The sequence below is a fragment of the Crotalus tigris genome, unplaced genomic scaffold (genome assembly GCF_016545835.1).
Source record: "Crotalus tigris isolate CLP2741 ecotype Arizona unplaced genomic scaffold, ASM1654583v1 scf7180000019553.37968852642:3898890, whole genome shotgun sequence".
Lineage (NCBI taxonomy): Eukaryota > Metazoa > Chordata > Lepidosauria > Squamata > Viperidae > Crotalus > Crotalus tigris.
In genome coordinates, this window is record NW_024097591.1 from 1030617 (window position 1) to 1045274 (window position 14658).

At 46.4% G+C, this 14658-nt stretch overlaps 1 protein-coding gene across 2 annotated transcripts in view; it reads right to left on the bottom strand.

Annotated features, from left to right (window-relative positions):
* Positions 1–14658, bottom strand: part of EML3 (EMAP like 3) — a 24583-nt gene continuing 9925 nt past the window's right edge. Inside the window, exons 3-24 of one of the 2 annotated variants that reach the window (XM_039363109.1) lie at positions 14516–14594; positions 13329–13925; positions 12567–12674; positions 12407–12435; positions 11698–11733; positions 10987–11110; positions 10442–10591; positions 9842–9911; positions 9464–9574; positions 9175–9270; positions 8306–8440; positions 7658–7796; positions 7264–7415; positions 6536–6661; positions 5725–5856; positions 4715–4782; positions 4364–4452; positions 3399–3496; positions 2832–2919; positions 2461–2559; positions 2180–2310; positions 1–1640 (exon numbers count right to left, since the gene is read on the bottom strand). In XM_039363109.1, the coding sequence (XP_039219043.1) occupies positions 1446–1640; positions 2180–2310; positions 2461–2559; positions 2832–2919; positions 3399–3496; positions 4364–4452; positions 4715–4782; positions 5725–5856; positions 6536–6661; positions 7264–7415; positions 7658–7796; positions 8306–8440; positions 9175–9270; positions 9464–9574; positions 9842–9911; positions 10442–10591; positions 10987–11110; positions 11698–11733; positions 12407–12435; positions 12567–12674; positions 13329–13925; positions 14516–14594 (2852 nt within the window). In that variant the 3' untranslated portion in view covers positions 1–1445. Of the gene's footprint in view, positions 1641–2179; positions 2311–2460; positions 2560–2831; positions 2920–3398; positions 3497–4363; positions 4453–4714; positions 4783–5724; positions 5857–6535; positions 6662–7263; positions 7416–7657; positions 7797–8305; positions 8441–9174; positions 9271–9463; positions 9575–9841; positions 9912–10441; positions 10592–10986; positions 11111–11697; positions 11734–12406; positions 12436–12566; positions 12675–13328; positions 13926–14515; positions 14598–14658 lie in introns of both variants that reach the window. The other variant, XM_039363108.1, reaches the window with a different exon arrangement.

Here is a 14658-nt window from a genome sequence, read left to right on the forward strand (position 1 = left end):
AAGATTTGAGATGCAAACATTTATTTTCTCTTTCCAAACATGAAAACCTTCCTTTTTTGTATGCCTATTTACATGTTGGACCCAACCAGGTCCAAAATGAAAGTAAAAACAAAATCAAAGAAGTGGGTTTTTTTAAAAAATCTATACAACAGTGCTTCCCCAACCTTTTTCCTTCTAAAATCCACCTTTTCGGGCTTTAGCGAACGTTTTCATTTTGTGCACTTTTATGAAGGCCGGAATGGAGAAAAAAAATCCTACTTCAACAGATGTCAGGGCATAGATATTTAATTTTATTTATTGAATTAAATTTCTGTGAGGCCCACAGATCACGACTGCCGCCTCCTCGCAGGAGATTCACTCTGAATTTATTAACCAAAAGGACCCCAAACGGTCCCTTTTCTTCAAAAAACACCATTTTGCACGAACACGAGTTTCATTGTTCCTTCTGCAAAAGCATTAACAAGTTTGTGTGTTGTTGCTACCCCAAAAAACCCCACATTTACCTAGTGTAGGCAATTTGTGCAAGTTTGGGAAGCACTGCTATAAAGGTAGTGCACGACTTACAAAAATTCTGTTCGTTTAGCGACCGTTTGGAGTTACGATGCCATTGAAAAAAGTGACTTATGACCGTTTTTCGCACTTATGACCGCTGCAGCGTCCCTAGTGGTCACGTGATCAAGATTCAGGCACATGGTTGCAGTGTCCCAGGATCATGTGATCACTATTGGTGATCTTCCCAACCGGCTTCCAACAGGCAAAGTCAATGGGAGGAAAGGAGCTGGATTTGCTTAAGGACTGCCTGATTCATTTAACAACCTGTCTAATCCCCCCCTCCCCCGTGGCCAAAACGGTCATAAAACCAGGCGCCACTGCTGAAGAACCATGGGAGAAGTCAGATCCACTTAATGACGAACAACCGCAGCGACAGTTAACGACCGTGTCAAAGACAGGCCGTCCAATTAGCAAGCACCTTAGCCTGGCAGCGGGAATTCTGATCCCAAAGGTGGTGGCAAGCTGAGCACTACTTAAACAGGGAACGGCGATGGAGGATCCCAATTCCCCATCTTCTCTAGGCTTTGAAGATCCAGAGGCATGTACAGAGCGAAAGCCGAGGAAATCCCAGAGGCCCAATTTTCCCTTTCTACCTGCCTGCCGTGTTTGGCAGCTTCTCCGTCCACCCGGCCCAGGGACAGGAGAAGGTGACGCACCACGTTTGATTTGCCATGGCCGCGGGCGTCACCCAGCTGCGCATCGCGACTGCCCTTCACCTTGTGTTAATAAGCAAACGGCGGCGACGGTTAGCAAACGAAAACTCTCCAGTTAGGCAGGGCGGAAGGGAAGCCAACCGGTCCATACGCCGAGGCAGGAGATGTCTCCGAGCAACTCCCCACACCTGAGAACTCGGTCGCCATCCTTAAGGTTGATCCATCCGGATTTCGGCAGCTTCAGGTGCCGGATCCTGCTTCGTGCGAGGAAAGGGAGGAGAGGGATCGGCTGGCCGGGGGAGTAGCGCCCCCCAACATCCGCCATTGGAAGATGCTGGTGTCCTTGCCCCCCATGGAGATGAGGTGGCCGTCGTCGTGGGTGAAACGGACGTTGGTAACGTGGCTGCCGTGGCCGGTGTAGACGTGGCTGGGAGCCTGCAGAAGATCAGGAACATGGTGGGGAGGGGAGAAGAGACATTAAAAACTACGCTGTTGGATTGGGACGCCCCAAAACTCCAAAGTGGGGTGAAATTCTCCTGCCGATCTTATTTTGAAGGGCGGGAAATGGTGGAGAAGAATTTAGCCCAGGTTTACAGTGATACAGGTAATCCTCAATTTACAACCGTTCTTTCAGTGACCATTCGGAGTAACAACAGCAGTGAAAAAAGGGACTTTTGTGTTTGCTTAGTGTGGAAAAATGTCTATTATCAGATGAAATGAGGACGTATCAGAGAGTGTAATAATATTGGATTAAATTTGAAGAAGCTTATATGTACCACGAAATTACTAATGGACTCAGTCATCCCGTTGTTTAATTAGGCACTTCATTGTAAAAATAGAAAATCAATAAAATATTTATAAACAAAAAAAAAAAAGGATAAGAACCATCAAAAAATGCCTGGGCATTACCTTCCAGCCAAAATATTTACTAATTCTTCCCGGTTTAAGAGTGCCCTTCTTCCTTAGCGACCTACCTTGGGCTTGGCACAAGGGTACTGGAAGAGATGGACTTTGCAAAAATCGTCCGCCACAGCCACCACCCGCTCGTTGTGCGAACGGCACAGGGCGTTGATATCCGTGCCATCCGAGCCGTCGGGCCAAACCCCTGGGTTGAGGGTACGGAAGAAAGAGGAAAAGAAAAGGAGAGTTGAATTGGATTTCGTCCATCTGATTTGGGATGCCTGCCCCAATCCAGAAGATTCCGGGCCGCTCACAAAAACCCCAACAACTGGTCAAAACAAGTAAACACCGTTACCGAAAACGTGGAAACCCAGCACGCAGGTGTAGGAGGCCCATTCCCGGTCCCTGTTGTCAAACCGATTCCGTACTAGCTTGCAACCTCTGGCTACCTCCCCTGAAAGGAAAATTAGGATCGTGATGGGTGTGTTTGTTTCTATCCCGCCTTCATTATTTTTAATCAAGAACTCAAGGTGGCGAATATAAATAACACCCCTTCCTTCTTCCGTTTTCCTCACAACAGCAATCCTGTGAGGTAGGATAGACTCAGAGGGAGGGACTAACCAAAAGTCACCCTCTCTCTCTCTCTCTCTCTCTCTCTCTCTCTCTCTCTCTCTCTCTCTCTCTCTCTCTTTTCCTCTGCTGCTGTATTTTAAAAAATAAACTTACAATACAAGATTTCATAATCCCCAGAATTAGACATGATGAATTTCCCATCTTTGGACCAATCCAGATGTGTAATGAAGCTGGAATGCCCCTGAAGTGAGAGAAAAAAGAACAAACCTTAGGGAAGAGATCGATTATCCAATACTTTCCAGAGGGGCAAGATAACCAAGGATAATAAGCAAGCAGAATCGGGCCGAAAGACCAAAACGCAAAAAATTAAAAACACGTTTTCAAATGTTTACGGCAGTTTACTAAACTTCAATTTTCCTTTCAGGCTCTAAGATGGAACAAAGATTCCATTTTTCCCTTACGTCAGTGGAATAGTTTATTTTCTTTATCTGGCGTTTTTAATGGGCTTTTTGGTGTTGTTTTTAATACAGACCTCTGTGTTTTGTATACTTGTCAGTGGCCCAGATTATTTCATTAAGACGAGCATCCGTAATAATTTACAGAATAAATAAACAAATAAATTTTCCAGGAAGTCGCTGTGTTTGTTTCATGCTTTTCCACCACCCAAATTAACCGTTCCCTCCAGCTTGCTCTATCTGTGTTCCTCGCCCTTCTGCTCACCGTGCAGCGGCCAAAACGAGTATATTTATGCCCTTTCTCTTCCACACTATATATATAGATGAAGTTGTCATGGGAACCGATGGCCAAGAACTCTCCATCTAGCATAAAAAAAAAATGACAAAATAAAAAAACAAGTTTAAAGTAGGCCGGACAGGGGAAGTCGCCTATCTCCATCAGCAAAGGAATTAGGATTGTTGGCTGCATAGTCAGCCAGATGTTTAGTCTGGATTTGGCATTTTTATCCGCTAATTGTGTCCTTCCCAACAATCTGGGATGTGACCATCATTTGCCAGATCGGAAGAGCCAGTGAATAATGAAAAGAGACCCCCAGGATCTGATCTCACGCCCTGTTTCTCTGCTTAACCTTTTCCAACCAAAAAACAAAAAACAAACCCACGTAAATCCAATTATAGAAAATATTGCAGCTCAGGGTTGAATAGTGGGGTTACATGTTCTCAAAGCTTGGTCATTTTCTTGCAGATGTTACACTATCGAGTTATATAACATCATCCGTGCACGGGGGAGTGACGTGTGCTGGCTGTTTAAATAAGTAGCTTGTCCCACCAGTCTTAATGTGTGGTTTGTAACACCTAGATAAGCAGGAAACAACACCAGATGAGTAATCAAAGAAGAAAGAAGAGAGGAAAGAAGGAAGGATGGATGGATGGGATAGAGGGAGGGAGGGAGAGGAAGGAAGGAAGGAAGGAAGGAAGGAAGGAAGGAAGGAAGGAAGGAAGGAAGGAGAGAATGGGAGGGACGGAGGGAGGAAGGAATTGGGAAGGGAGGGAGGGAAGGAGGAAAAGAAAGAAAGGAAGGAAGGAAGGAAGGAATCACTTCACTCTCCCAGGCATTGCTGATGTCACCTAGCTTGGTAATGAAACGTCTGCAGAAAAACAACCAAGCTCAGAGAATACCAAGAACTCAACAAACACGAGAAGATAAAATAAATAAGCAGACAATCTAACCTGGGGAATAACGTACTACAGAGAGCTGTTCGTTTCCATCTGTGTAGCTGGACAAAACCTGTCGCGTCTCCGTCTCCAGCACCTGCCATCTGAGGGAGATAAAAGTGTTGCAGATACCTTTGATCTTGCCAATATATTGTTTTTCTAGGAATTTAGCAGCTATGGGAACAAAAGGAAAGATCCCTTTGATCCAAGCTGACACCCACGCACCCTGCAGGGTAGGACAGAGGAACTAAGCTTTTGTCTGCTACTGTCCTGGTTTTGGAGAAGCTGTTCCCCAAACCAACAGGGTCACCAGCCCTGCTGAGTCCCAGGGAGGAGGGCCAGTGATGGGAGGGGGGGTTAAGTTACCGTCCAGTGCTGAGTCCCACAGTCACCACTTTCCCACTCGGGTGGAAATCGGCGCAGAGTCCTGTTTCCTGGGAAGGGCAAAGAGCGAAAGAGAGAGAAAGAAAGAGAAAGAGAAAGGGAGAAAGAGAGAGAAGAGAGAAGAGAGAAAGAAAGAGAAAGAAAGAGAGAAAGAAAGAAAAAGAGAGAGAAAAAGAGAGAGAGAGAGAGAAAGAAAAGAAAGAAAAAAAGACAGAGAAAGAGAAAGAGAGACAAAGAGAGAGAGAGAGAGAAAGAAAGAAAGAAAAAGAAAGAGAAAGGGAGAAAGAGAGAGAAGAGAGAAGAGAGAAAGAAAGAGAAAGAAAGAGAGAAAGAAAGAAAAAGAGAGAGAAGACAGAAAGAGAAAGAAAGAAAGAAAGAAAGAAAGAAAGAAAAAGAGAGAGAGAGAAAGAGAGAAAGAGAAAGAGAGAAAGAAAAGAAAGAGAAAAAGACAGAGAAAGAGAGAGAGAGAGAGAGAGAAGCTGGTAAGGTGGTTATTTGTAAAAAGATAGGAGGATTTTTGTCTCTGGGGTCAGGCTCTTGACAGGAACAGAATTAACTTTTGATAACTGCAGTGGCAAAATTCAAATTCATTTAGAAGTCATCTATTGCCACGTACATTATTGGGAAGAATTGTGCCCGGTTTTCAGACCTTTTTTGTTTTGTTTTTTGACACGGATGTTAAGCGAACCACGGCGTTTGTTTATATGAATCACACAGTTGTTAAACGAATCCAGGTCCCCCCCCCCCATTGGCTTTACCAGCTGGGAAGGCCAGAAAGGGCAATCACACACACCTGGAATATTGCAACCGTCATAAAAACATCCCGGTGGCCAAGTCACCCAAATTTTGACCGTGGGGATGCTGCAACAGCTGTTCAGTGTGAAGATCCATTGTAAAATGTTTTTTCCAGTGCCGTTGCAACTGGACGGTCGCTAAACGAATGGCTGCAAGTCAAGGGGTGCCTGGGGTCGTTCTATTTTCTCCCGCCATACCTCTAAGGTGAGACTCCAAGCCATCATATGTTCACTGCCGTCCCACAGGCAGAGTTGCTTGTCGTAGCCGCAAGTGACAAAAAGGTCCCGTGAGGGGTGAGTCCCCAGACCCCAGAGTTCGTCCGTGTGGCCCTGCAAAGGAGGAGAAACTGAGTCACGGTCGAGAATACTGAGTCACTTGGAATCTGGCCTCCAGTTTTACGATGTAAAAAAGAGGTTGAGACTCTAGAAAGAGTGCAGAGAAGAGCAACAAAGACGATCAGGGGACTGGAGGCTAAAACATATAAGGAACGGTTGCTGGAATTGGGTATGTCTAGTTTAACGAAGAGAAGGACGAGGGGGGACATGATAGCAGCTGTTCCAGTATCTCAGGGGCTGCCCCAAAGAAGAGGGAGTCAAGCTATTCTCCAAGGCCCCTGAAGGCAGGACAAGAAGCAACGGGTGGAAACTAATCCAAAGAGAGAAGCAACCTAGAACTAAGGAGAAACTTCCTGACAGTTAGAACAATGAACCAGTTGGAACCACCTGCCTCCAGAAGCAGGTGAATGCTCCAACACTGGAAGTTTTTAAGAAGAGACTGGACAGCCATTGGTCTGAAATGGGGTAGGGTTTCCTGCCTGAGCAGGGGGTTGGACTAGATGATCTCCAAGGTCCCATTCCAACTTTTTTATTATTATTGTTGTTGTTTTGTTTTGTTGTTGTTTGTTGTTACTGTTATCATTATTACATTATCATTATTTTTATTTTTATAAGGTGGGAGGTAGGAGTCTGGGGCTAGGAGGAGCCTTGAAGTGGGGGCATCTCTGCTCACCTGGATGATGGGTTTGAAGCCTTCGGCCAAACTGCCCCGTAGGAGGGCGTTGCGCGTGGTCCCCACCAAAAGCTCCCCGCTCTCGCCCTCTGCGATGGTGCGCACAGCGCCAAATTGCTCCGGTATCTGAGCCAAAAGTTAAAAAAAAAAATTAAAAAATGAGAATATTTACAAACAGGCAAACTATGCTGCAACGGTCGTAAGTACAAGGCTCAATTGTAAGTCACATTATGTTGCAACTTCGAACGGTCGCTAAAGAAATGTTTATAAGTCAAGGACTACTTGAAAGAATAGAATAGAATAGAATAGACATAGGAAATAGAATAGAATAGAATAGAAATAGGAATAGAATAGAATAGAATAGAATAGAATAGAATAGAATAGAATAGAATAGAATAGAATAGAATAGAATAGAATAGAATAGAATAGGAGTTGGGAGGGACCTTGGAGGTCATTTAGTCCAACCCCCTGCTCAGGCAGGAAACCCTATACCATTTCAGACATATGGTTGTTATTAGTATTCATCACTTTGTTTTCCTGGGCTGGGCCACCTCGAAGGGCTAAGAATCCCCTTCTGAGACTTAACAAGGCTCTAGGCCTCATTAGTGAGGCAGAAAATTATAGGAAGGAACTTGTACTGAGGTGCTCCTGCTGAAGTCTGTTTCCTTCCCCCCCACCTCCAAACAAACACACACACACACACACACACACACACACACACACCTTACCTCCACCTCCTGGAGGACAGTGAGGAGGGGGCTCCACTGAAGCAAACGACGGTCCTTGCCGCCCCCGCTCAAGACCGAACCGTCGCGGCACAGGCAGAGGCAAAAGATGCTCCCTTCGTGCGCGTGGGTCTGCTTGCTGATCTGATAGGTCTCTGTGGGAGGAAGGGACAGTACAAAGTTTATCTCTTATCGCTTTTCATCAGATTTTGTTTTTAAATCAGTGGAGCCCACTATTTGACAGGGGGTCCTCGACTTCCCACCGCCACCGGGCCCAGAATTTCCTTGTTAAGCAAGCGAGTTCGGCCCCCCGTTTTACGACAAGGGATTGCTCAACAGTCCCAACGTCCACCTTCCCCATCCTGGCGAAAGTCGGGGTCTCTCCCCTTTCGCGTACCTTTTGCCCCCTTGCCCAGAGTGCGAATGTCGGCCACTGCCCTCGCCCACGTGAGGATGTTGCCTTCGGAATCCCCCGTGAGGACATCCCCGTTGGTGTCAAACACGAAGCACTGGATAAACTTGGGCTTCTTGTATTTCTAGCAAGGGAAACGAAGGGGCCGTTTGCAAGAACTGTGTCAACTCTGCAAACTGCCTATACAGGAAACCAGGAGACGGTGAGTTCTAGTCCCGCCATAGGCAGGAAAGCCGACTGGACTAATCGCCAGGAGATGGTGAGTTCTAGTCCTGCCTTAGGCAGGAAAGCTGGCTGGGTGACTCTCGGCCAATCACCAGGAGACAGTGAGTTCTAGTCCCACCTTAGGCATGAAAACCAGTTAGGTGACTGTGGGCCAATCACCAGGAGACGGTGAGTTCTAGTTCCACCTTAGGCATGGAAGCTGTCTGAGTGAGTTTGGACCAGACACCAAGGGATGGTGACTTCTAGTCCTAGCTTAAGCGTGAAAGATGGCTGGGTGGTTGTACGCTCTTCACCAGGAGACAGTGAATTCTAGTTCCACCTTAGTCCTGAAAGCTGATTGGATGACTTTGGGCCCATCGCCAGGAGATGGTGAGTTACATAGATGTAATCCTTCCAAGATTCTTTTACCCCAAAGATCCCCTGTTTCTTGGTTAAGCTGCTTCCCACCCAGGTCCAGAAATAGACGTGCGACTTTCCAGCTGTGATTATGTTGCTACTGTCTTGGGGATTAAACTCCACCATCAGGACCGATTCGTTGGTGCTCTGGATAGGAAAAGGAAGAGCAAAAAAAATAAATAAAACCCCTCAGGCTATGGAACCCCTCAGGATCCATTCCTGAGCGTGTAACGGATCTCCTGCAGGATCAAAATACAAATTCACGTAGGCTGCCATCACACCTGCAAATACAGGTAGTCCTCGACTTAAGACCTGAGCCCTGTTGTTAAGCGAGACGGTTGTTAAGTGAGTTTCGCCTCCCATTTTTACAATCTTTCTTGCCACAGTCGTTAAGCGAATCAATGCCGTTGTTAAATTAGTCACACGGTTGTTAAGTGAATCCAGCATCCACCTTGATTTAGCTGGTCAGAAGACCACAAAAGAGGATCATGTGACCCCGGGACGTTGCGACCATCATAAATATGAGTCGGTTGCCAAGCGTCCAGGACCACGGAGAATCCTGCAACGGTCGTTAAGGGTGAAAAACGGTCATGATTCCCTTTTTCCGGTGCCGTTGTGACTTTGAACGGTCCCTAAACCAGCTGTTATAAGTCGAGGACTAGCTGTAGCCTTCCTTCTGGCCCCCTCCCACAAGAAATATTCCATCTCCTCTTCCCATTTGGTCTTCTGCAACCCAAATAGGCGATTCAATCTCCTTTTTTTTGGCCACCATCTCCCTGTTCCGGTTTCTATGCTCCTCCCCCTTTAAAAAATAAACACATCTGGATGACATCTGGGCCAGCATCACTGCATCTCCCATCGGCCTCTTCCCCCCCCCTCACCTTGATTTCAGCTTGTTTGGTGCCACGGAGGCAGTCCCACACGGAGAGCATGTGTTCGTTGGATTCGTCGATCACGCACAGGTAGGCGCCCTCGTCCTGGTTTGGGGGGGGGGAAGGAAAGATTGAAATAAAAGAAATTAAAAACTGTCTCCTCCAATGTACTATTTTGTTCCGGGCTGCAATTCCCACCCTGCAAAGCCAGACCCAGACGTTCCGCAAAGGGCACTGGAGAAAAACGAAGTTTATTTTTCCTTTTCCGCCTTTCCTTTCGAGCCGGGGAGGGACTCACCGCCGTGGAGAAAGCCAGAGAACCGACGCCCCTCTCAAAGCTGCCCAGACCGATTTGCTGCAAGGTCAGCAGCGTGACGGAGTCCCAGATGTGAACAAAGGGCTGCAGCGGCTGTAGGAAAGACACCCCACCGCCAAAACCCATATATCAGCATTTCGGAGCAGCAAAAATGAGACAGGAGAAAAAGAATTACCCCCGTTTCCCCGAAAGAAAGGCCTACACCCAAAATAAGCCCTAGCTTGATTTGGGGGGGGGGGTGAGCCCTACTGTAGTAAAGTTGGTTTTTCATCCCCATGCATGCTCGCTAAACGAGGACTGACTATAGTATTGATTGTCCTTCTTGTCTGGACTACCTCGAAAGGCTAACAGTGGGATTACCTTGCCGTCCTTGTCCACGCCAGCCATCTGCCCCGAGGCCACACGGACTCCGTCAGGATGTACTGCAAGACTGCAAGAAATTGAAAAAAAATAATAATCTTTTTTCGATTCTATTTGCCATCGTTTTCCTTCTGAAGGAGAAACCAGGTGCTGGTAAGTTCTAGTTCTGACTTAGGCGTGAAAGCCAACTGGGTGACTTTGGACCAATCACCAGGAGACGGTGAGTTCTAGTCTTGCCTTAGGCCTGAAAGCCGGCTGGGTGACTTTGGGCCAATCACCAGGAGACGGTGAGTTCTAGTTCCGCCTTAGGCACGAAATGGGGATGGGGAATTCTGCAAACTGAAGCCCCCAAGTTTTAAAGTCGCCAAGGTTGGAGGCCCTGTTCTAAATGCTGGACGGGTAAAGGAAGGGAGCTTGGAAGGGGGAACCGTCAATGTGCTGCCAACCTTAAAAGGATTTCTTCATTTCTGCAACCCTTTGATTTTCGTCCAGTTTGTTCCCCACACCATCCAGCCACCCTGGCCTGTGGGAAGACACTTCTTCCGTCAAATCCTGCCAGGATCGGTGAGCAAACAAGATCACCGTGATCCACCCACTCACCAGCGCACACAGTCGGTGTGGCGAAGGTAGTGGCGCTGCGTGCGCCGCTGGACGTGGTAAAGCACCACCACGCAGGCAATGAAGTAGACCAGCTCCCCGGATGTTAAGACGTAGAGATTGGAACGGCAGTCACGTCCCCGGTAGCCGTAGCTGGAGAGGCGTTAAGGAAAAAGAGCGGGATTCTTTTAAGCTTGAAAGCCGTTGAAACTTCAGTTCCCAGAGTTCCATTGCCCGTATGGAATTCTGGGAGTTGAAGTCCAGATATAGGTAGTCCTGGAGTGATGACAGGAATATACCATTTCGGACAAATGGCTGTCCAGTCTCTTCTTAAAAACTTCCAGTGTTGGGAGCACTCACAATGTCTGGAGGCAGGTTGTTCCACTGGTTAATTGATCTCACTGTCAGGAAATTTCTCCTTAGTTCTAGGTTGCTTCTCTCCTTGATGAGTTTCCATCTGTTGTTACTTCCTGTCCTGCTTTCAGGCGCTTTGGATGTCTGACACACACACACCACCTGCACCACCTTGCCTTTTTTTTTAAGGATACACCCAGTCCAGCTGCAGCTTCTGTGTTGGGAGCTCCATGCGCAGATCCTCATAGTTATGGAAGTCGGAAGGGATGTACATGGTGATGGGCCGTCCGCGTAGAAACATTTTGATGGAGAGTCCCTCTAATGGGACAGAGGATAATTAAGGAATAATTAGAAAAAGAACAGACCTTTTTTTTGCGGGAAGCTTCAAAAGCTTCACCTTGCTTTAGGGAAGGATAAGCGTTGTGCAACCTTGCCTCCCAAACTGAACAGAGAGAAGTGTGCAAAATAACGGTGAGATGTGCTCCCCTCCCCCCCACACACAGACCAGTTAGTGTAAATAAAGCAGTGGAACTATCCCCAGGTGACAGGATTGCAACAGACCTGGCAAACAACTCAAAAAACCCAAAGAATAAAGGAAAGTTAAAAGTGAAAGCAAAAGTAAAAGCAAAATTAAAGTACTGTAAAATAAACTTAGTGCAGTGTACAGCGGTAAAGTATGAAGCAAAGTGAAATAAAAGTAAAGCAAAACAAATACTTTTAAGTATAAAGTGAGGTACATTGAAATAAGATAAAACGAGGCAAAATAAAGTGAAGTAAATAGCAAAGTATGAAGTGTAAGGTGAGATAACACAATAAAATAAAGCAATAAAATGAAATAATCAAGTAAAATAAAATAAACAATAAAACAAAACAAAGCCAGTAATTCCTTTTTAGAAGATCCTCACCCAGATTATAATTCAAACGCCGAGAGCTTGTCGGTCCTGCAGGCAAGAACAGAAAGAATCTATTTGGCCTTTTCTTAGCAGAAATAATAATAGTAATAGTAATAATAACAACAACAACAACAGTAGTAGTAGTAGTAGTAGTAGTAGTAGTAGTAGTAGTAGTAGTAGTAGTAATGGCAACTGACTAATGGCGAATTTGTCAATGCCAATGGTGTTCGAGTGGTTCTCCAGTTGTTTTGGGATTGCACCCAAGGTACCAATAGTCATAGGCTCCTTGGGTGCAATCCCAAAACAACTGGAGCACCACTCGAACACCATCGGCATTGACAAGTTTGCCATCAGTCAATTGCAAAAGGCGGCCTTACTAGGAACTGCTTCCATCCTGCGACGATACCTGTAACACCATCAAACATCCACATCTGCCTATTGTAGGTCCTTGGTAAGGACTCAACAGGTAGACAAAAAATGCCAAACCCAGCCTGAACATCTGGCTGTGTGATGATCAATTACCATCATCATCATCACCACCATCATCATCATCAAATTGATCTGCCGCCCATCTCGGGGTCCAGGGGGCCTCTGAGCGGCCATGGGCAGCCATTGTCCCCCAGCTTCGGAAGGGGAGACCAGGAACCCTCATCCCGATCCTGGAGAAAAAAAACAACCCCGCTTGCAAAATGCAAAGACACAAACACAGCCAGCAGCTCACCTGGACTTAAAGTGGGATCCTTCGATCGGCTGCAAGGTAAAAACAGAACGTTAGAAAGATTCCCAGTGCCTTGGTCATAAGTCATTTTTTTTTCCTTTCCGTTCCGAACGTTTGAAAGCCGTGGAAGGGCCTGTATCATATGCAAAGTGCTTTTTCTCACTTTTCAAGGCTGCTGGAACGGTTAAAAAGGTTGGCACTGGAAGCAGCTTTCTTTGGGAGGGGCTGTTTGGTCCGGGCCAGCTTGTCGGAGGAGCTGTTCCTTCGCAGCCTGGAAAGGAAAGAAATCCGACATCAGGCAAAGGAAAACGGAAAAAGAACAGAAAGGAAAGGAGTCGGATATCTAATGCAGAGGAACGAAGGAAAAGGTTTAGCAGAAAGGGAGGAGTCAGGTTCGAGCGAAAGGAAGAAGATAAAAGAAATGTAACAGGTGGGAAGGAAAGGCAGACGTGATGCAAAGAAAAAGGAAAAATGATAGAAAGAATGAACGTCGGTTTAACGCGAAGGAAGAAGGGAAAAAAACGAAAGGAAGAAGTCAGGCTTGATGGAAAGGAAAAAGGAAGAGGAAAGATACATATATAAATATATATAGTAGATTTGATTATATATAATAGAAAAGAAAAAGTGCAAAGGAAGGAAAAAGAAAGATAATAGCAAGAAAAGGAATGGACAGGTAAAGGAAATATAATAGATAGATAGATAGAGAGATAGATAGATAGATAGATAGATAGATAGATAGATAGATAGATAGATAGATAGATAGATAGATAGATAGAAGATAGGTAGGTAGGTAGGTAGATAGATAGAAGATAGGTAGGTAGGTAGGTAGATAGAAGATAGGTAGGTAGGTAGATAGAAAAAAAAGATCCAATTCCTGCAAAACCAGTTCTCCTTTTTCTTCCTCCCTCTAAGTTTAGAAACTCACAACTCCTTTTTGGTGGCCATCACATTCTGAAGGGTGGGCACCGGGGAGGCTGGGGTGCTGCTGCTGCTGCTCCCTTCCGAGGAGGGCTCTGGGGAGGCCGATCCTGGTCCCAGAGGCTGACCCCCAAGCCGGGACTGCCCTGGGCTTGGAGGTTCATCTCTGGTGGCATCTGGTGGAGGTTCTCCAACGTCTTGAGCTTCCTGGAGGCACCTGCTGGTAGGATCTGGGTTGGAGCTGTGAGCTTCAGGGTCCTCCTGAACCGTCTGTAGCTCGGCAGCCACGTTTTCTCTCTCGGTTGGCGGCCCAAGGGAGTTCGTGGCTACTTTAATGGGGTCACCACCACCACCACTACCACCGCTGGGACCTTTAGCAAAGTCCATCTCGCCAACGTTGGAAGAGTCCTGCAAGGACTTTCCCCTCGTAGCTGAGCTCTCCTCTGCCTGTTGAAGACCCCCATTGCTTAGAGACTTTTCTGCATCCCTCCCCGGCGTTGGAAGCGCCTCGGTTTGCGTCCCGACGCTGATCCTTGACCCATGGATCTTCTCCGCTTCGAATGCCCCTTCTCCGCGGCTTCCGAATTTGGGGGCAAGGCTCGAACTGCCAACAGAAGACAATAATTTATTCGGGATCAGGGTTCCTCTGACTTGGCAACACCCCCCCCCCAAAAAATACTAAAACAGCCACAAAATTCTCAAAGGTATTTCAAAATAATAATAATAATAATAATAAAGGAATTCCCAAGGATTGTGGGAAAATATTGTGCAGTTAGACCTAGACTTGCAACTACAGCTGAGACCCAAATTTTTGTTGCTAAGGGAAACGTTTAAATGGATTGTGCCCCATTTTACGACCTTTCCTGCTACCATTGTTAACGGAATCGCTGCGGTTTGTGAAGTTAGTAACTTGGTTGTTAAGTGAATCTGACTTTGCTTGTCAGACGGTTGCAAAAGGGGATCACGGTGACCCCGGGACGCTGCGACTGTCGTAAATGTGAGTCAGTTGCCAAGCGTCTGAATTTTGATTGCGTGACCATGGGGGGGGGGGAGGCTGCGACGGTCCTGAATGTGAAAAACGATCCTATTATAAGTCACTTTTTTCAGTACCGTTGCAACTTCAAACGGTCGTTAAACGGACTGTTGTAAGTCAAGGATTTACCTGTATATTATACATATATTGCGGGAAAGTACCTGGAATTTCTGGAGGCGAGAGGAGGCAGGATCCATTTGGCATTATTGCCTCTGGGAAGCAAGGCGGCCTCTTTAGCATCTGCTGTGAAGGAAATATGTTATTGCAGGAACCGAGGGCATCTAGGTCAGATCGACTTTGTAAA